A 22,340-nucleotide genomic window follows, 5' to 3' on the forward strand; every position below is an offset into this window, starting at 1 on the left:
TCTAGAAATAGTGCAATGCAGGTGGGGCTGGCTGCTGTTGGAGAAAGTGCCTCAGGTGTTAGGGGAATTTGGTGGTGCTAGGTCCTAATGAGTTAGCAGGATGGAGCTGTGGAGATCACCAGACCAATCAGATTCAGATTTGGTCTGTCGGGGCAGGCTCAGCACAGGAAGAATGGCGCCCACCTGCCGTCTGCACAGGAGGAGGCCCCCTCACAGAGAAATGGCGACTGTTCTCCAGCCCTCAATCTGAAGCAACACAACTTAGTCTGTCTCCTGTATGTCTCTGACACCCCCTCGAGTTACTGAATGTTTCCAGTTGCTGTACTGGAGCCCAAGTAAGTGCCTGGGAGTGAGAAAATCTGTGCACAGGCTCCTTAAGAGGACGGTTGTGTTTCCCGCAGCCTTCCATCCCACTGAGATGGTCAGAATCCCCACTGTTTTTCACAGTGAGATGTTGTGGGGGCTCCTCTTCCCAGCACCAGTACTCCAGGCTGGGGAGGCTGGTATGGGGTTGGGGTCCCTTGCTTCTCTGGGGGTATCCTCTACAGCTGAGCTATTTCTCCTGGTTCTCAATTGCCACACGGAGGTTTGGAGCCAGCCGTTTCACATCTCTGCCCCTCCTACCAGTCTTGATGTGGCTTCTTCTTTCTTTCCTTAATTATAAAACTTCTGTTCAGCCAGACTTCAGATGGTTCTCCAGGTTGACTGTTCTATAATTTAGCTGTAATTTTAATTTGTTCATGGAAGGAAGCAGGCACCGTGTTTATCTACCCTGCCATTTTGGATCTCCTCCACATTGGTCTCTTTTAATTCCTAGAGCTCACCACGCTCTGTCTTAGCTCTGAAACATTTCATTTGTTCTCCCCTCTACCTGGAATGCACTTCTACCTGGTTGTTTACATTGCCTGTTTCCTTTTCTTCAAATTTTAGTTTCAACAACAGGTCTTTTCCACCCTATTTCTAAGTTATTCTCTATCATAGTATGCAGTTAATTGCTTTCACAGTAGTTTTCCTTTTTTGTAATTGTATATTAATTTATTTTCTTCTCCTATAGTAGAATGTAAACTTTATGAAATGGGAACCATTCTAATTCCCTCATCACTATATAGTTAGTGCCTAGCACAATAAATAACAAACACGTATAAAGCACATGTTAGGTGCTAGGCCCTGTTTTACAATAAATACAGCCTCTCAATAGCTCTGAGACACACATTATCATCCCCCTTTTACAGATGAGAAAACTGAAGCACCAAGAGGTTAAGTGTTTGTGCCCAAGGATAAACAGCTAACTGGCAATAGAACCATATTTGAAGTATGCCCAAAGCTTGAGAGATCATTCTCTTAACCATTATGCTATGCTGTACTACTAGTGGCAGATGCATGATGAGTCCTCAACAAATATTTGCTGCCAGAATGAATGAAGAAGCCATCAAATGTTAGAGAGTAAGTGGGATAGAGGTGCATAGTTCCCCAAATATTCAGTGAATGGTGAAGTATTAGGGACTGCTGGTCCCTTTTCACATTCTTCCCTTGGGTTCATTGAAGAATTGATGCTCTATTACTGATGTTGAAGTGACAGTTTGCACATCCTCCTAGATGTACCTCACAGGATACCTCAGTTTAATGTGGATAAAGAGGGCAATTGCCTGCTTACTCTACAGTGGAACATATAAGCTACCTTTAAATACTAGGTAAGAATCAGGATCTTCAAATATTATTACATGATATTAATTTGATAAATGATATTAAATATTTTGAGTAAAAATATAAAAATTAGATTTTCAATTTATTGTGTGGGAATGGATTTCATACCATAATGTTTCCTATAAATGACTTTCATTAGAACGACTTTTATGAAGAAAGGTCAGTTATGTCTTTAAGCTGGTACCAGTATATGACACTTACAGCCCCAACCATAAGCTATGGAATTTGACAGAATTTCCCTGGTATTACAATGTAAGGAATTCTACAGGGAATTTTGCTATAAGGATCTAAGAACAGCATTTCATGAAATGAAAACAAAACAAAAAATACCTCTTCAAAATATAGTTGTCCTCGTAGGAAATATGCCATTGCATCCCCTCTTCTCATTCTTTCCTTCAAGATTTGCAATGCCTGATCTATTAAATTAGCATGGTTGTAATGATCTGATTTAAGAAAGAAAGAATTCCATCTTTATCAATACAGTATGAATCTTCTCTCTTGAAGTAATAAATTATATAGATTATCTGACATTGTTTATACTAGTATCCAGCCTAGTTCTCATTCCTAAAACTGGCCTTCTTAGCTAAAGGAAAAAGCATTACCAAAAAAAAAAAAAAAAGGCAGTACCTAACACCATGTCTTGTATAATCAAGAAATATGTGTTGATTGGTTTTCAGAGTAACCCTATTTACCACTAGGCAGGTGCTCTAGCAATGCAGTCTATGTGCAATTCTTTAGGCACAGCTGTCCTATGGGTGAGTGAAATTCTTAATTTGAGGCTTAATTGGAGCTACTCTAACCAAATGAGCTAACCATCCCTAATTTAATTAAAAAAAAAATACTACAGAACAAAAAAATGGTAGCTTTAAATGCCAATTTCAAGTAAAGTATGGTATTGTTCTCCATAATGGAAGCAACATCTGGCTTCCCTTTTACAGAAAGGTGTCCTAAAATCCTGAGTGTAAAATCAGGATTGGGCTCTATGAAACTTCTCCACTGATGAGTTGCTACCAGATCAACTAAGTCATCATTTCACATATTCTTACAGGAAAGCTAGAAAGGTTAAGCTAAACTTAACCACTTCCTTGACAGCAGTAAGACTCATATTTCTTGTCTTTTTTTCCCTCTGGTGTACAGGATTAACTTTTAGTGAAAATATTATCAGAATTTGTACCAGTCTTGTCGGTGAATTTTTGTTTTTTAGCAGCATACTGGGATAGAGAGGTATAAAAGGGTTTCTTGGGCAACTTTTCACTGGTCAACTTCATCCTGTCTCCACAATGTGTATTCTGTAAACAAAAATAAAAAATAAGATAGAAATATGTTCTTTCAGAAAAATTCAAAGAGACTCCATTCCACTTTGCACTCGCAAAAAGCAACTTCTCTGCATTGCCTAAGGGATAGGGCACCAAATTACCAGCTCTGGGTTATGACTATTCCTTCTTAGGAAACCAGGACCCTTTATATAATAGTTACAGCCATCTTCCGCGTCTGCTTCCCCAGCATGGGATGAATGATGAGAGCTGTTTGCAGGTCCTCTCTGTGAGTTCATACACTGCCACGGGTCATGTCACCCACCACAGGCTGCTGCCACTAGTAGGATTTGGTGACACTGCCCATAGATATAGTTCTTATGCACTGGTACTTTTCTTTTGCCTTGTATCTGAAGCTCATTAGACATATCCATTTCACATTAAAACATTTGTCTATTTTACCTGGGAAGACACTTTATTTTAGCTCTGGTGTTTGATTCTCTCTTCCCATCTGTATTGGATTGCCATGTTATAAGATGGGTCACAGATAAATGGAAAATCAGAGCCTTCATATAAAATGTAGAGGCCACTTCATTTGGGATGAAGGAGTCCAGATGGGCCTAGGCTGAGGATAGTGAGATAGCAAACTCAGTTGTTGCTATGTTTTTTTGTTTACTCCTCGGCATTCTACTGTCACAGCTGGCTTTCACCAATCAGGGACAAGCTTCCAGTAAAGGTTCTTGATTGGCGGTGAAGAGAAGAACTCAGTCGACCTTTAGTGTGATTGGAAAGCTGCATTTATACAATTATATAATAAATTGCTTCATTAATGAGAATGAAGTGCAGAAAAAGAAGATAATTCAGTATATTAGGGAAAAAAATCTGAAATATCTGTGATTTTGGAATAGTCATTTAATCTCTTAAAGAGTCAATTTCCTCATGTGCAGTTTGGACTAGAGAATTTTAAAATGTCTGTTCCTTGATATGTAAAATTGTTTGATTATATAATTCCAAAAATATCACGGTTGCATTAGTGGCTATAAAAGTTTCCAATGAGCTGTACGGTGAAGTAATATTAGGTAAAGTATTTAGAACAAAAACAATCCAAATAAGATGATGTAGGTAGCACTATCAGTTTACTCAGAAACTGATTATAGAAGTTTTTATCTCCCTGAAGTCATTCAGTATACTCCTGGATCCAAAAAAGCTAAGAAAAAAACTTGGCATATTCAGGAAGGTCATCGGAAGTGAAACAAATCAGAAAACAATACCTTACCTCCTTTAAACCCATGCTGTCCTCTGTGGTTTCAACACTGCACATGGTTTTTGTAGCTGTAGCTTACAGGAAGAGTTGTTGAGTGTCTAGAAAATAAAAACAAAGAAATGCCAGGTATTGTTCTTTGTCCTAAGCACTTTATAGACACTAACTCATACAAACTTTATGAAATAGGGGCTATGATAAGGCCCATTTATGATATGTGGAAACTGAGGCATAGTGAAGAAGTAACTTGCCTCAGGTCATAGGGCTAGGCATTGGGACGGATGGGATGCCCCTAGCACCTGTGCACTTTCATCATTACACTGTTCTCCAAAAAGCAAAACTAATACCAGTTTTTTAAATGGCAGGACTCCGGCAAGAGGGTAAGCCAAACTTTAGTACTTTATAATTTCAGAAAATGAGAACTAAGAAGATTTTTAAAAGCAAGAGTATGTGTTTACTTTTTACTCCAAATCTTGAGATTGGATATAAAAATCACCTTTTGAAACTTGGCAACATGCAGTGAATTCAGAAAATTCTATAATATAAATTGTAGACATTAATCGATGATATAAAATCTGGAGAAACTGCTGATACAGAGTTAGGGCAGGGAAAACACAAGATGAGGCTGGAGCATCTTGTACTGCCAGAAAGCAAGGAAGTGCTCAAAAAACCAAAGGATAGGTGCATGTCAAAGGGACACAGGTGTCGACCTGAAGGAGCTCCCAATGGCCCAAGCTTATTGAATGACACAATAATGTATTGTTGGATTATAATTCAACAAAATAGATATCCATGAGTCCACACTGATATAAATGATTGAATAAAGAAATATGAAGGAAAAGACAACTGTTCCTTACAAAAGAATTCCAAACACTTCATGTACACAGTGATTAAAGGTGGCAAAGGTTTAACAACTATTCACAAAACTCCCTTTCCTTTGTGAAACTTACATGTGTGACAGGAAGATAACAGTAATTACCGGACTTAATGCATGCTGAACAGAATCTTGTTTTAAAGGAAAAGGATGTAATATGGAGGAACATGCATCACACAAATATCCCATTATATATTTTAACTGCAGTATATATGTTTAGAACTAAAAATTCCTGAAAACAGATATCTGCAAACCTGAAGCTTAATTATATGCTTTTAAAAACAGTACTTACATATCGCTTCTCGGCCTTTTGGCTAAGATCAAGTTTAAAAACAGTACTTACATAAAAGTGAGAAAATTGGCAATATAGGCATGTGACAACAATATCTTTGCAGTGGTATTCTTTAAATATCATTAAAAGGTATTGTGAATAGCTTAAATATAAACAATACAGAACAAAAGCATGGTTCTATATATGTGCTTGAGCATAAATATATATCCACATTTATGTTCAAGCATGCATATGAATAAAAATGTTTGAAACTATCCCTTGGATCAGTGCATTAGTATAGTATAATAAATTTATTACTGCAAAATTATTGTATGGCTCTTATTACAAAATAAACAATATGCTGTAACTAAAATTATAACTAAAAGGCCACTTACATTTAGAGATAAGAGCTTATCCTCTAGAAGCATAATAATATATATCTATTTTTTCAGTTCTGCTCTTAAAGGTATCAGTAGCTAGAAGGTACTAACTGAAGACTTTTTTAGGGAAAAGAAATATATGGCTGAAGAATGTTTTTAGCTAGATGAAGCTGAAAAAAGTGCTTAGGAAAAGATAGCCAAGAGATTGTCTATAGCTATAGCAGTCTATAGCTACAGTTTGAAGTCAGAAAGTCTGCTTCTCAAGTTTTACTAGAAGGAATGACTTAAGCTGAACATTATAAGGAACTCCGGGAGAGCCATTTCCCCCATCCCTGAATTTCCGCCTGAGCAGCGCAGAGTGGTCATCCCGGCCCATGGGGACGAGGAGCCCAATGTCGTAAATGTCCAAGGCCTGGGCCCCTTCATTTATCCAGGAACTTTCCCCACGAGTGTGAGGGCAAACAACCGTGTTTCCTCCTCCTTCATGCAGTCCCCGTCTCCGCAAGCTCAAGTTTAATAGTTTGGACTGGAAATTTCCCCAGGGGACAAGTCCACTAGTGTGCTTTAACCTATCTGCAGGAGGGGGCACATTACAACGGTTGGTTTATTTTATAGGATTTCCCATTGTGGGCATGGTATCATCTTAAACCCGAAAACCCGATGGGTCAGGTTTGATAAATCATTTAATTGGGGGAGGCAGCAGGACAAGATAGGGTGGTCCCAGTGGTAAAATCTATCCTCTTAGCTCATATACTGCCCCCCCCCCCCCCAGCTCTTGTTTTCCTTCCAAACTGTCCTGGGTGTGGGTGACTGAGGCAAGCCTGGGGCGATTTTGAACTTGAGGCAGAAGGAGCTCTCATTCCTTCCTCCGGAGCTCGGGGTGAGGTGGGGGTTGGGGGACAGGAGGCCGGCACCACGGGGAGCGGCTTCCAAAGGTGGTGCAGCACAACTCCTTATAGCTCCCTCGTTTCCTGGTTACGTGCGTGCTAGCAGAAACCCAAACCTTCCCCCCACGACTCCCACTTCTCCACAGGGAATAAAGGGCTGGGCACGCTGGTGTCAGACGTGCCAAACTCAGCGCGCGTTATGGATGCTGCAGAAACCCCACAATTCCAGAGCCTGCCCTGCATGGCGCACGCGTACTGGGGCTTCATGGCGGGGGTCCGGTGGCTAGGGCCCCGCCCCGAGATGGGAGGGCCTGGCATCTCCCAGATGGCCAATCACGCTGCTTCCTCCTCCCTCCTCCTGGGCAGCAGCGCCAGGTCTGGGGTTGCACGTGTCAGTGTTTGTGTACGTGCGGCAGCCGCTGGGCGGGTAAGGGCCCGGCGGCCAAAGGTTAGGCTGCTGGGACGCTGCCAGAGCTGGAGCGCGGCGGTGAGGGGCCGGCCAGCTAGCCTCAGCGATCTTTAAATTCTTTCCCATGTGGGCGGCTTGTGCATGCTTACCTGCCAGTCTGCAGCGAGTTCCACTCCGCTCTGCACGCCCAAGGACTCCTGTCCGCTGCTGTTAGGTGGAAATGCTGTTGCTTGATTGCAACTCAGAGGTGAGACTCGAACCCCTTTTCTCCTACAGGCTTCAGTTTCCAGATGTTTGTCTTCTCAGGCGCGTTAGTGAGGGTGAAAAGGGACTGACCACTCGGCGCTTGTCGAGTCAAGTCTCTTCCGAGTTGGGAGGTCGAAAACCATGAGGGCGTGGGACTGGACAAAGCTGGAGCTGTTCTCTTCCCGCAGATGGATAGTTTGAAGCATCTATTGGAGACCGGGGACTCAGTCAACGCACCCCCAAACCCCTTCGAGCAGTCGCCTGTCCACTTGGCCGCGGGTGGCGGCTGTGCTTGCTTTCTCCTCTGGCAGCTGCAAATGGGCGCTGACCTCAACCAACAGGTAACTAGGTAACCGATTGTTACTGTGTGCAACCCTCCCTTCCACCCCAAATCCACACAAACATGTTTTAGACGCCAAAATAGTCCGTTGTTACAGTTGTTATAAACATATCCATGGCAGCAATCTCCAAGAGAAATACACGCGTATAATACAAGACACATAAGTAATTTAAAATTTTTTAGTAGCCACCTTGAGTAAAACGAAACATGAAATTAATTATAATTTAACCCAGTTTATCCAAAATACTATTTCAATATGTAATCGATAAAAAACATTATTGATACTTTACATTTTCTTTTCATAGGTTTTCTCAATCCAGTGAATTTTCTCAATTCAAACAAGCCATATTTCAAGTGCTCATTAAACATATGGCTACTACTGGCTATTACATTGGACAGCATACACAGGTCTACTGTTTATTTCTAAAGGAACAATTACAACATTATCAAATTAAAAGCCTCAGTATAGCAATTGAAACATTTGTGAGGCATGCTCACAACCATTATAGTTTCCTACAGAACTCTTATGGTGGTGTACATCTTCACTGAATATTAAAGTATGGCGAATTTTAAATTGTACATTTTTTTTACTTCCTTAGAACTCTTATTTTGCTTTTACTCACTTAAATTTTAATGTATGTGGCTGCACACATTGTTATTCATGAAAACTTTGTATTTAATAGCATACCAAGTGAAAAAACAACTTGGAATTAAAAAATTCAGTCTAGTATAATGCAGTTTTAACATACTCCAATAGCTTTCTCAAATAATAATTAGACCTCACCCACCAACTTCCACAAGAAAGTGTTTTGGGGAGAGACTAAAATGTGTTGTCTTATCTTTAAGGATGTTTTTGGAGAAGCTCCACTACACAAGGCAGCAAAAGTTGGGAGCCTGGAATGCCTTAGCCTGCTTGTAGCCAGTGATGCCCAAATTGAGTAAGTATAAACTCTGGCTTTAAATTGGATTAAACTGATCAGACTCCTTAGCTTAATTACATGTGCTTTTAAAAATGATGCTTGCTAATTGGTAATTTAGTGTTACCATTTAAATGTTAACTCAGGTTGTTAATATCTGATACTATTCAGTTTGTGTTAAGTAAAAAAAATGGATCCTGAGCAATCAGAGATGCAGTTCTGCTCATCTATTATGGCAGTGTCACACCTTGGTTTTGGTTTAGGAAAATCCATTCTATAGACGTTCTCATGGATTTTCTTTGGGTACTTATTCATTGTACTGAACACAGAATCCTCTTTCATTTACTGAAAACTGGAATACTCACTCTGTGCTGGACTTTGCTAGCCACAGAAGATAACAATAGTGAGCAAAAATGGAATTTCTCTGTTTCCTTTATTTCTTCTGTTCTGCAACCAACATTAGTATGAGCCCAAAGCTCCTTTGTTAGTAAGATATATGAAAAAAAGAGGGGAAAAAAAGGCTAAACAATTAAAACAATTGTTAATTTTTATTTAACTCAATTTTTGTCTTAAATTCAGTTTATGTAATAAGAATGGGCAAACAGCTGAAGATCTTGCTCGGTCATGTGGATTTCCAGATTGTGCCAAGTTTCTTATGGCAATTAAATGTATGCAGACAAAAAAATCAAGTGAAAGATCCGATAGAGAGCATTGTGTTCCAGTGCTCAGTCAGAAACGGAGTTTCGGAAGTGCAGAAGATATAAATGGAAAAAGGAAGTGTTGGTAAGTAACTCATAGTTTCTTCTTTCCTCAAGGATCTCTTATTTAGCACAGAATTTATTGTTCTATTTGAATATTGACAGTCTTATTTCTAGTATATCTTTTTGTTCTCATTAACACATTTTAATACTGATCCTAGAGACCAAAATTTGTGCTGCATGGAAGAAGGTTGGGGAGATAACCATTTTTAGTTTTTAATATTAATATGTTTTTTAACAACAGATGTCATGTTGGTTATGAAGAGGTTTGAAGAGGCCTTCACTTTGTGCAAATCTGCTGCTTAGCTACAAGCTGTGGCTTTTGGCTCATCAGGTGTTTCCAAACTCCTTCTGAGAAGGAGGAAAACTTTCTTCTAAGTGAAGATAACATTTAAGAATACATGTATTTACATGCCTATACTATTTTGGTTGTGCATGCTTTGTCTTTGAAGTTATTAAAGGAATGTCTAAAGAATAAATTCTTTTTTGTGTGTAGTATTTACAACTTTTGAAAAAAAAATCATAGGTTAAACCATCAAACTACACCCAAGATTTAATTTGAAATTAAACATTTTATTAACAAATTTATAGTCAACTTTACTACTGTCTTTGAGTCCAAGGTATTTTAAATAATATTTGGTCGTTGAGGAAGACATAGGTTATAGTAAGCATCCTTGCTCCAAAAGTCTGGGCCCTTCCATCCGCACCAGCCCTACATTGGGAGAAGGGAAAGGAAAACATTTTACTAAGTTACAGGACTACAGGATCAAAATTGTAACATTTTATAATTCTGCTCTGTCGGCAGGATCTTGGAATAAGACTCTAAATTACCTATATAGTTCAAAGATTTGACTCCCTATAAAGCATAGAAAAGTAACTTAGTTGGGTCCATTTCAGATAGAATTAAAAAAATTTTTTTTAAATTCTATGGTACTGAATCATATAAATCATAAAAGAAAAGCTTCCTTATGGTAACCATTACTCCAAATTCCATATTTTAATGATTCTAAGATATATAGTTTTACAAGTCTATCAGTTGATGGCATGTGATAGTTTAACTGGCAGTCTGTTTTTCTTAGTAGCTTTTAAAAGACTATAATGATATGTTCCATGCAGAGGCATCTTAGCTATGAGGAAATATGGTAGTGAGAAATCTGAGCTTGCCCTTTGAATTGCATTCCATACCCTTCATTTTCCTCAGGCTATCATCATTCCACTTTCCATTCTTCATATCAGTATCCATCTTTTTCCCTAGCCGAGAAAATGACTTTCAAACAAAATCTCACTGTGAATATAAAAGTTTATCAAATTTCTTCTAGGGCAATGGATTTATTTTCTTAAGACTCACCTAACACCTACTCTGTTATATTGTTCTGAAATGAAGTGCTTCGTTTACAAGATACTTGTGAGGAGGCTAGCTAGGGCTCTTAAAATACCACTGAGTGACAAGTGGTGGTCTTATTCCTTACCCTGACTGACTCAGAAGCTGCAGGGTAGGATATTCTAGCTGAGACCTACAGCCAAAGTTCATAGCTCCTACAGTAGATAGTGTGTTAGCTCTGTTTTTTAGTGTGGAGGCGTGAGGGTTGAGTAGAGATGATCTTTAACTTTTTCATGTTTCTTTTTCTGATTGCAAAAATAAGATATACATTGTAAAAATTCAAATGAGATGAAAGTAAAAAACTTACAAAAATCTTCCCCCAGTCCTACTGCCCCTGCTCCCAGCCGCTAAGTTTGGTTTATTGTCTTTGAGACCTGTTTCTATACATAAATAAGCTTATTTTTAGTATCTAACATTTTAAGCAAAACTTTTAATAAATTTAATGTCCTAAAATCTGTTTTCTGAATGATAAATAGAAAAAAAAAAGGCTTATACTATCTATGTTTAATCTTTTTGTGATCCTTTTACACATGTAGTCCAGGTAAACAGACTCAAGTTTTTTTTTTTTTTTTTTTCTTTTTTAAGAGAAGTGGGTAGAGAGAGTGCCAAAACCAGAAACTGATGGGAGGAGACAGGGGAGCCACGCTTCTTTTCTTTGAGGTGACTGGCCTGGGAATGTCAAACAGGAAAAGTTCCACAAGAGGGTAAAAGAGGCAGAGGCAGAACGTTCCCTCAGAATACAGACTGAGGTGCCTCCAAAATTCATATGTTAAAACCGAATCCCCAAAGTGGTGATATTTGAAAGCAGGGTGTTTGGGAGATGAAGAGTCATCACATCACAGCCCAAATAGTGAGGATCACTGCCCTTGGTTTATACTGTCTTTTGTTAACAGCCAGCTTACCATCCTCTGGTTCTGGGTTCTTTGCCTTGTATCTAAATTTGTACTAAATAGATATTTACCTTTTCCAAAATAACTTGGAGATCTTCAGCCCCTGTATAATGTGGATCTAAAATCAGAAATTTGATCTGCCCTGTAACCTCATTCCATGCAACTCCTAGGATTGTGTGGGCCAAAACTCCTCCCCCTATAGAAGAGGAAATATGAAGTATAAGACGGCATACGTTAGTAACTTCCTATTCAATTTCAATTTCAAAAGATTGTTTTACCTATTGATCTAACAGCATTAAAATTGACTAGCCTACATTGTGTCAAAAACACTCTGAAAAGATACAATTACATCTGTAAGACAGAAAACATACCTGTAATCATATGAGGTTTATATCCATTGCCATATCTATGAAATTACCTAAACTGGATTTAGAAAGGGCCATAGAAGGTCTAAACTCTTCCCAACAGAGTAACAATCACTGCTGTGGTACCACTCTTTAACAGATGTGCTGCCTCTGCTCTGAGTACCTCCAATAATACAGCTATCCACTCATTCCATTCTTTCTGATATTCTGCTGAAATCTGCCTCCCTCCATTTCCTACACTCCTCTCTTAACTTGCCTTCTGTCATCACAGGACACGTCTTGTTCCTCACAGAGTTATGAATCTTTAGATCAGCTAATCCAATCCTTTTATTTTACAAATAAAGCCCAGAGAGGTTAAGTAATTTGCAATAAAGTAACACAGCCAGCCAACTTAGTGACAGAGCCATGACTTATGCTCAGTAGAGTGATGGTCACTTCTTTTCTATACTGCTTTCAGCTCTTTAAATATATGCACACAGCTATTTCTCTTCTTAGCCTTTTCTTCTGGTGATTATAATGTTTTTTTGTAACTTTCCTCCTGCCTTGCAAATAAATATCCAGAGGACAGTCTGTATAGTATAAAAGCTAATTTTAAAATGTTTAAAAATGACTGATTTTACGTGCCATTAAATATTTATGATACTGGTTTTACATACTCTCCCCTCTACCAAAGGAGCCCAGGATGTCCGAAACACCGTACCGATCATTACTGGAGTGCCTTCACTCTGGAAATGATGCGCCAGTTCCCGTCCTTGCGAGGCCATTTCAGAACCTTGGCTAGAAAGAAACCATTTTTATCAGAAGAATTATTTCTAACACTAAGGTCAAATAATGAGTTTAGGACCAATGTTTTCTACCTTTTCGTTTTCTGGTTACTGAAAAAAAATAATATAAATTTAAATTAAGCGGTATGGAATTGACTGAGAGAGCAACTTAAAGCAACATACCTTTCTAAACAGGTAAGGCCAGTAAATGTGCTAGGGAAGAAGCGAGAAGCCCTCGATTCTTCACTTCTGGGACTGCATACAGGTCTCGGCTTTTTAATATAAGATTGAAACTGGTCACCTTGATGCCCAGGCGTCTTTTATAGGTGGATTTAATTTCAAAAGAACGAGTTTTAATCCCTGGGTTCTCGTTTTCTTGCTGTCAGCCTCTGAATCTGCATTTCCTCATTTTTAAATTGGGATAAATAATACCTGCCCTGTCTACATGACAGGAGAGTCTAGGACTAAAATAGACAAAGTCTGTAAAGCCAATGTGAAAATTACAAAATGTTTTCAAGTACAACCTATTATTTTTAGGGAATATTTCAACGTCCTATACAATTTGTACTTTTGAGAAGAAAAAGAAAGATGGACGGGTGAAGGGAGATATTTTTTCAGAATGGAGGTGCTAGGGGATGCTAAGCCTTAGCTCTTGCTTAGTAAGGAACGTACAATGTTTTAATGTGCCAAAACTTTCACTTTTTAATCACCATATGTGTCACTACTTAATCTATCATTTATTTGTTAGCACTGATTTCCACAGCCAACCCAAACTGCAATTGTGAAACCAGATGTATTAAAGTACTAAAGACAAATAAGGATAATGTTACTATATTTATCAAGATTGTCGTAATAGAAAATGTATTTAAAACATAGGTTCATAAAAGGATGAAGCTAGCTGTTGCCATAGAAATCAATCTAATATAGATTTGCTCATATTTTACTGTTAGAATTATGGTTAAGCTAGAGTGGAAAAAAATGTAATGAATATATTATTTGGACATATTAGTTTATTAACATCTTACGAAGAAAAAGCAGGAGGGAAACAGAAAGGCCATAGATCAACATTTGATTTTTTTTCAAGACTTTTTAAAAACTTGAGCATAAAAAAACTTGATTTTCTATAACTACACTCCAAGTTGACATATTTCCAAGTTTTTCTCTTCTCAGCTAAAATTAGGCCCTGACCATATAAGTATATATTACAGAGTTTACTCATAAACTCCAAAGTCTTCTAAAAATTAACCAAAAAAAATTTAGGGTTAAGAAAAATGAGATTTATAAAGCAATGAGGCAATGTGGAGGAGAGGAGTGAAAACAAATGCAGGGAAAAGGTAATTTTTTGATTATTTTAATAAAATGACAAACTTTGAAATGATTTCTCTAATTTTCTTAAGTGTCCTTACCTGACGAATAGTATTTTTGAAGTGATACCAATCAGCTGGTTCAGTACCAGTTGTACCTCGATAGATCCAATCCACTGCCGTGATCCGACAAATGTGGCTGGTTTGTCCCCAGCATCAACCAGAGCCTTTATGTATTTAAAAATACAAAAAAGTCCATACATAATACAGCTATTAACAATTACATTTAGGTAATTTTCTCTGATTACCAGCATATTTTTTTCCTTCAAAACAAGTCAGTACCATGAGATACTAATTATTAGTGGTAGGGGCCGGCCGAGTGGCGCATTGGTTAAAAGCTGGTTTGGGACGCTGGCTCTGAGCAGCAGGGTCCCAGTTTGGATCCCACATGAGGGCCAGTGATGCTGCGCCCTCTACAGCTAAGATGGTGAACAACAAACAGCTCGACCTGGAGCTGGGCTGCCATGAGTCACTGGCGACGGCATAGGCGGCAGTGAAGCTGCAGTGGGCTGCCATAAGCTACCGTGTGTGGCTGGCAGCCAGCGTGAGCAGCTGGCAGCTGATGTGAGCTGCCAAGAGCCACCGTGAGCATCTGTCCAGAGGCCGGCGACCGATCTGCCTCACCCAGGAAGAGCGCAATGATAATACCAACATGGGCCAGTGAAGCAACGTCCTCCACAACTAGACTGAAGAACAAAAGGACAGCAACTTGTCTGTTCCCCTTCCCTGATTCCCCAGCGCTGTTCCCCTCCCCTAATTCCCTAATAAAATCTTTAAAAAAAAATATTAGTGGTATATGAAGGGCTAATGAAATGTACAATTGATTATAATTTGAAATGGCATGTTCTGTACCTGCTGAATTTCTCTATGTGTTGGAATGGCTCTCTCTGTGTATCCTTGGTGTTTGAACCAAGAGCAGATAGTCTGCAGCGATCGATAAGCACAGCCCCAGCCATTGTCATCTATTCGATCCTGCATATAATGATGATAACCATATATGCCCTGGACCACATAAATCTATAAAAAAAGAAGGAATATAGTAAAACATTAACTTAAGATAGATGCACATGTATTCTATATACACCTGAGTTAAGTATACTGTATGCAGAGCTAGACTGTGACTTTAGTTCCTTATAAAAATGCCCTCAGAGAATGCCAGTTGAACATTATACCCTCTTGGCTTTTGACTAAATGTCTCAAGTCCTCACCAAAGGATATAACGCCTGTCAAGTCCTGCCTGCTGGCCTCTTTTCTACCTTCATCTCCTACCACTTTCCTCTGTTGCTCGCTCTGCTTTAGCTTCCGATCTGCCAGGGACACTTTGATATCAGAGCCTCACAGTTCTCTTTGCCTGGAATACTCTTTGCCCATATAATTTTAGAGCTTGCACCCTTACTTCACTTAGGTTTCTGTTCAAATATCAAAGGTCTTTCCTGATCATTCAACTTAAAAATGGCATGCTCACTCCCTCACCACCCACCTCTGCTCTGGCTGTCACTCTTTGTACTGTTTAATTTTTTATTTTCAAAACACCACTACTTGGCATATTATTATTTAAATGTCTCCCTACCACACTAATATGTAAATTCAATAGGGTGCACACTATGGCTTATTTATTTCTGGGCTCAACCTTCCACAGTGGCCCTGGCAAACAATAGTCAATAAATGTTCATTGAATAAATGATGGATGAAGGAAGGAAGGAATAAAGGAATGAAGAAACAAATGAAGGATCCATACAATGGGACATATAAAGAATGTTTCAAGGGCCGGCCGAGTGGCTCAGTTGGTTAAGAGCTCACTCAAGAGTGTGAGCTCTGAGCAACTGGTTCGAGTCCCAGCCCGAGCTGAGCAGCCGCTGAGCTGCCAACAGGTAGCAGGATGGCTCAGCTAAAAAAATATATATATATATTAAAAATATAAATAAATAAAGAACCTTAAATAAGGGCCATTATCATATAAATTATTTCTTGTAGTATAATGCTAGGAATACACATCTTTTTTGACAAACTAGGTAAGAAGAGTTGTGGACAAATATAGAATCTTTACCGAACAATTACAGAATATATATTCTCAGGCACACATAGAAAATGTATAACTAGACAATTATGGTAGGCTGATAAATGGTCCCCAAAAGATATCTACAGCCTAATCACTGGAACCTGTGGATGTTATCTTAAATGGAAAGAGAAAAATGTCTTATGATGGGCAGATTTTCCTGGAACTATCCAGATGGGCCCGGAATGCAACCATAAGTACCCTTATAAAAGAGAAGCAAAGGGAAATTTGACACAGAGAAGGACATATATATAGTGTAAAACTATTTTACAGAAAGAAAGTGAATGATGGGCCGACTGAGTGGCGCGTTGGTTAAGAGTTGGCTTGGGACGCCAGCTCTGAGCAGCAGGGCCCTGGTTCGGATCCCACATGAGGGCCAGTGATGCTGCCCTCTACAGCTAAGATGGTGAACAACAGCTCGACCTGGAGCTGGGCTGCCATGAGTCGCTGGCAAAGGCATAGGCTGCAGGGGGGCTGGCCGGCAGCTGGCGTGAGCTTTCCTGAGCTGCCATGAGCCACCGTGAGTGGCCGTCCAATGGCCGGCGAGTGACTGCCTCACCTGGGAAGAGCGCAATGATAATACGCAACAGTGAAGCAACGTCCTCCACAACTAGACTGAAGAACAAAAGGACAGCAACTTGTCTGTTCCCCTTCCCCGATTCCCCAACACTGTTCCCCTCCCCCAACTCCCCAATGAAATCTTAAAAAAAAAAAAAAGTGAATGATGAATGTAAGGCTTAGTATAATAGTTCCTCTTGCGAGGCAGAGGAATACACAAGTCAGACTGGTAAGGTTTTAAATCTTAAACTGGTTAGGCAGTTCTCCAGTATTCATTTCCCTATTATGCTTTACAATTTACATGTATGTACATATCAAATGTTATATAATATTAAAAAATATATAAATGCTTCTTGTATCTAACAGAAGTAATGAACCCATCTAGTTGTCAAAACTCAATCAGCATTTACTCAGTACTTTCTGAGTGACTAGGTACTTTGTAAGAACTATTAAGAATTAAAACTGAATATATGATATAGTATCTACCCTAGAGGAGTTTCACATATAGTCTGAGAAAACATTTATGTCACAATCTACTAGAAAACCATCAAGAGATACATTGTTTGACACTCTTAACTTTGTATTTCTTATTCTATGGTTCTGTGACTGACAGAGCAAAATTTTTAACTAGAAATAGGTCTCTCAAGATTTCCTCCTATGTAAGCAAAATAAGTGACATCTCATTTAATAATGCTGAAATGTTGACTAAAGGCTCGTTTGTATACATGTAACAGTGAGTGCCCAGACCAGGTCTTTCTATGAGAAGCTGGTCTGCCCATAGCTCTTGGAGATGGAAGTGATGGCATGGACTAGCAGGGGGCCCCTAACTCCCCTCGGGTACACACTGAATCATACAGTCATGTTTAATTCTTAAAATTTCCTTACAAAGCGCCTGGAGACTCAGCAGGTCTTGAATAAAGGCCAAGACAAGATGGCCAGTCAAGTTTTCTCTCTCGGGAATTTGAATTGAGAGGTGCGGAGGGACTCAGGCAGAAACGAGCAGGGAATGAAGCTGACCGGATGCACACTATGAGGAAGAGTAGGGAAAAGTTATACAAAAGCTGAAACAATGAGGAAACAGAAGCTGTGAGACTGAGAAAAGAGTAAAGGGAAGGAACAGGCCAGTGAGGATCAAAAGCATATATAGAGAAAGCAGCAGAAGTGCCATCAAGGAGTGAATGGAGGCCTGAGACTGAGGCAGAGCCTTGTCCTAAGAGGCCCCGCTGTACAGGTATTCCTGTTCTTGGATGCCCATGAGATCTTTACTTACTGGCCCACATGGATCCTTAAAGGAACCCTTCCCCCAGGCTCCTATGTGAGCGACCTTCAGTGAAGATCTGCCCTTTCCAACCAGGTACGTGGTGCACAGAAAACCTGTTGCAGTGCCTTATTAGACTTCTGCTATAGTGTGGTTTGGGTAGAATATGCCCTTAATTAGCATTTCTCAGGTTCCGAATGAAAATAAAATGGGACAAGACTTTAAAGAAATTAGGGAATGGAATTTTAGTAAGAGATATGTGGTATGTAGTTCCTAACCTTTGTAGGCCACTGTGACTGACTGCTATTTTAAGCAATGATCATTGAAAGAAATGGATGGTAAATTATGTTTTAGGGATGATATACATTATGACTCGATCCCTCCAAATTCCACTGGGCACAAACAAATAATTAATGATGTTAACGATCAATTGACTCAATTTATTTAATAATAAATAATTATTATACTCACCATACCAGTCTCTATGTTAGGTGGATTGAGATAAGCATGTGGATTTCTAATGTAACCGTCCTTGTATGGTTCATCTGAAAAGTGATAAGCATTAGACCTTTTGAAATAAGGTCTGTCATGAGGCAGATTGAAGAGATCATGTAACTCCTAAATGAAATCAGAATCAGTAGGAAAGTTAAATGATTTAGATTCCTACTCAGTAAAAAACTCAAATTAAAAGTATAAAACAGAAAATTAACTACATATTGAGTTAGCAAACACTCATGATTTAATCCACTGAGGACAAAGAGGGTGAGAATAAATTAAAACCAAACAAGATTTATTTATCTTATCTATGTATATGGGTAGAAACTGAAAGGGAACATAGAAAAATGAAAATAATTTTTTAAGAATGAGAGAACTGAGATATTTTTAAATTAATTATTTATTATAACACAGTCTGTTAAAATACATCCAGGATAAAGACTGGTTTTGAAACAGACTTGTAAATGAGTAAATTATAACTAACAATGATATAATTATATCAAAATATTTTGAAAAATCATGCTTAGAGTACTCAACAAATATAAGGGGTAGTGATTAAATTACAGAGTAGAAACTGATGGTATGATACCAACCAATATGGCATCAAAATAAAAATATATTTAAAATACATTTAAAATGCAAAAATATTCCCAATTGTATAAAAATACATAATAGTGGGCCGGCCGAGTGGCGCAATGGTTAAGAACTGTCTTGGGATGCCAGAGGGCACTGGTTCGGATCCCACATATGAGGGCCAGTGACACTGCCTCCATAGCTAAGATGCTGTACAACAAACAGCTCAACCTGGAGCTGGGCTGCCGTGAGTTGCCGGCAACGGCTTAGGCTGCAGCCCCTGCTGCAGTGGGTTGCCATGGGCTACTGTATGTAGCCAGCAGCCAGCATGAGCGGCCAGCAGCAGCAGTGAGCGGCTGTCCAGAAGCTGGCGACTGATCTGCCTCGCCCAGGAAGAGCGCAATGATGGTGCCAGCTTGGGCCAGTGAAGCAATGTCCTCCACAACTAGACTGAAGAAAAAAACGACAGCAACTTGTCTGTTCCCCTTCCTCTAATTCCCCAGCGCTGTTCCCATCCCCCCAATTCCCCAATAAAAAAATCTTAAAAAAAAATAAATAAAATACGTAATAGTTACTTCGAAAAGTTTGACATTTTCTTTTACATGTCTCCTGTGTACTCTAGCAGTTTGAATGGGACCATCAGCTCATGTCACTGTTGCCTCTGTAAATAAATTTCATCTAGCACTTACAGAGAGGTGCAGAGGTTTCCATCGTTATACCTTTTCTCAGGGACAGAGATTACTGGGTTGTCAGAAAAGTCACGATGTATTTTTTCTATGTTTTTCGTTGCAAAAATGTGTCATGACTTTTCTGACAACCCAATAGAAAGATGCTCCCATGGTATACTTTGATGGGTGCCAGGAAAGGCCACTTATCAAAAATAAGTACTCTAAAACCAGTCATTTTGCCAGTAAATCTCATTTTCTTGAATGCTGATCATGTTTTCTTAAAATGCCTCTAATAAAACCCAAATAACCTTGAAAACTGGGAGATGGAGTATTATTATAAATCCTAATTAGAATTAGCATAAATCCTAATTTCCCTTCCCTAACTGTAATCTTGTCTGTGTCACAAATCTGAAAGTAATGGAAGGAATTTATTAACATTCATTCATCAGCTGCTCTAGGTATGTAAGCATCTTTTCATTGCTTTATTTCATAATGGAAAAATAAAAAATGTCATAGAATATATAAACCACATTGAACATATAAAATTAAAATGTTACATATGGGTTCAACGTAATGTCTTTTCATTCATAATACTTAAAAAAGAAGTTCCAGGAGAACAGAAATTAAATAATATATAAAACTAATACTCTGTTTCCACACTTTAAAATTAAATCCTAAAATAATTTCCAGTTACTAGAAATATATAATGAAATATAAAATGAATGACAGTCATTTTTTCGAAAAATAAATGAATTGGTCTTACCTTTCTATAGGCCTGCAGCTGACCATCTGGAATTCCTGATGGATATGAAATTGTTACAAGATTTTTCTCCCCTGGTAATAAAAAGTGCAGTGGTTCGGGGACCACAATAGATGTTCCTTTCATGTATTTCAAAATGCACTTTTCCATATCAGTTAGTTGATTATGAATTGCATCAACTAGATGTTTACGAACTCTGTGGGAGGAAAACATACAAGTGCATTAACAAAAGTTGCAGTGGCTATGATAAAGGAAAGTATGGAGTTACTGTATCCCTAATATATTAAAAAAACCCAAAAAACCCCCAAAAACGTGATTGGATCAAGTTTATTAAAGGAAGTCTAAATTATGAAAAGTTAAGTAAACTCAATGTTTCCCCTGTGTAGATAAAGCAAAAACACTATAGGTTTTGCAGCCTACCCTACTTCTTCCACATAAACATTTAATTACCAGATGAGTCTTAGTTTAATAATAAACAAGTAGTAAATCATAGTAAAAATAACAACCACTATCATGGATAGACCTGTATGATACTTAAAAGTGGACTCTGATTACTTTGGGGAAGGGTCCTCATTTAAATGTGGAAGAAGTATTATACTATAAAATACTTACTTTCCCCATGTTTCCTCCGGAGCAACAAATACAACTGCATCAACCGGCAAAGTCATGGTAACATAGTGGTGTCCTCCGCTTTCTCTTTCAATGATGGGGGTTACGGCTGCCAGAGAGGTGGACATTTCCAGCATAAGATCTATATTTACTATTCGTTGCTATAAAGATAAACAGTGATGGTCAACTTATAGCACAGTGAACACTAAATATTAAGGGTAAGTAAAAGGACTTTCTAAGGACCAAAGCTATATTACGGTAAATTGTTTAAAAGCTCAAATCTTAACAAAAATTCGTCTCTGCTTCAAAACAATATGAGGAGAAGTGGAGAGTGAGTAGGGAGAGAAGATGAAATCAGATTGGCCATATATAGATAAAAGTTAAAGCTGGTATAGGTTCACCAGGGCTCATTACATTATTCTTTCTACTTTTGTATAGACTTAAAAATTAAAAACAAAAATCAAATGAACAAGATGCAATAACCACACGTTAAAGGAACTTTCAAGCTATATACTCCTGCTCTAAAGACATAAAGAACTACAAATATTGAACTCTATTAGCAGGGTTGATTTTGACAGTGGTATGGAATGATTCTGAAAATACTTTTTATATATTGAACAAATTTAGCAAAATCCTGAGGAATCTGGAAGTCAGTTTTCTCACTGGGAAAAGGTTAGGAACTGTGCGAGGCTGAAATAGAACTGGAGGTATAAATATGATTTACATAAATAAACGGGAATGTATGTGTTATGTAAGTGTGTGTATATATATATATGAATAGAATGGATGTATAGATGTGTATACTCCTGGAGAAATGGGTGGTTCTTGAGTTGGAAGAGGGAAAGCATATCATGTGCCTGGAACAGCTTGTGGAAGAAGGCATGACATGCTCAAAAATATGGTTTCAAAACAAACACTGGAACTAAATTGAAGAAGTCGCTGTTGGCCAAATCTTGGAAAATGTGAGCATCAAAATAACTAATAATAGTAACAGATTATAACTCTATGCATAAAATAAGAATCCATGCTTCTGTGCAGATAAGCAATAGATAAATAGGGAAAAGGAAAAGCTCTCCTCACAGTATAATGTCATCTAATAAATACAGAAGGAAATGATAGACTTAGAAAAATCACTACTTTGTAGCCATTAGATCAGTGTTGGATTCTGGCAAAAATTATCAACTGATGCTAGAAGTGGTAGGTAAAAATTTGATGAGGGATAGGATATATACATAGTCTCGAAGTATTTTCCCATGAGATACTAATTATAAGGTGAAAAAATAGAGTTACCCTGACAGT

General features: G+C 38.5%; 3 protein-coding genes across 4 annotated transcripts in view; 1 reads left to right on the forward strand and 2 right to left on the reverse strand.

The window, feature by feature from the left end:
* The window catches only part of LRP2BP (LRP2 binding protein), a 28,519-nt gene extending 21,245 nt beyond the window's left edge, over positions 1-7,274 (reverse strand). The window contains exons 1-4 of the mRNA XM_019667242.1: positions 7,189-7,274; positions 4,234-4,319; positions 2,879-2,993; positions 2,035-2,147 (exon numbers count right to left, since the gene is read on the reverse strand). Coding sequence (XP_019522787.1) covers positions 2,035-2,147; positions 2,879-2,993; positions 4,234-4,278 — 273 coding nt within the window. The 5' untranslated portion in view covers positions 4,279-4,319; positions 7,189-7,274. The remainder of the gene's footprint in view (positions 1-2,034; positions 2,148-2,878; positions 2,994-4,233; positions 4,320-7,188) is intronic.
* ANKRD37 (ankyrin repeat domain 37) lies at positions 7,004-9,772 on the forward strand. Of its 2 annotated transcripts, XM_019667245.1 has the most exons (5): positions 7,006-7,286; positions 7,474-7,626; positions 8,472-8,563; positions 9,122-9,325; positions 9,545-9,772. In XM_019667245.1, coding segments are annotated over exons 1-5 (477 nt in total). In that variant the 5' UTR covers positions 7,006-7,259; the 3' UTR covers positions 9,546-9,772. The 2 variants fall into 2 exon arrangements, with proteins under 2 accessions (XP_019522789.1, XP_019522790.1); XM_019667244.1 differs by lacking the exon at positions 9,545-9,772 and having other exon boundaries at positions 7,004-7,286; positions 9,122-9,329.
* Positions 9,773-9,852: 80 nt separating this feature from the next.
* Positions 9,853-22,340, reverse strand: part of UFSP2 (UFM1 specific peptidase 2) — a 13,670-nt gene continuing 1,182 nt past the window's right edge. The window contains exons 3-10 of the mRNA XM_019667241.1: positions 21,045-21,202; positions 20,436-20,628; positions 18,408-18,554; positions 14,917-15,081; positions 14,107-14,231; positions 12,637-12,713; positions 11,643-11,767; positions 9,853-10,012 (exon numbers count right to left, since the gene is read on the reverse strand). Of these exons, the coding sequence (XP_019522786.1) occupies positions 9,926-10,012; positions 11,643-11,767; positions 12,637-12,713; positions 14,107-14,231; positions 14,917-15,081; positions 18,408-18,554; positions 20,436-20,628; positions 21,045-21,202 (1,077 nt within the window). The 3' untranslated portion in view covers positions 9,853-9,925. The remainder of the gene's footprint in view (positions 10,013-11,642; positions 11,768-12,636; positions 12,714-14,106; positions 14,232-14,916; positions 15,082-18,407; positions 18,555-20,435; positions 20,629-21,044; positions 21,203-22,340) is intronic.

The sequence above is a fragment of the Hipposideros armiger genome, unplaced genomic scaffold (genome assembly GCF_001890085.2).
Source record: "Hipposideros armiger isolate ML-2016 unplaced genomic scaffold, ASM189008v1 scaffold_488, whole genome shotgun sequence".
Classification (NCBI taxonomy): Eukaryota; Metazoa; Chordata; class Mammalia; order Chiroptera; family Hipposideridae; genus Hipposideros; species Hipposideros armiger.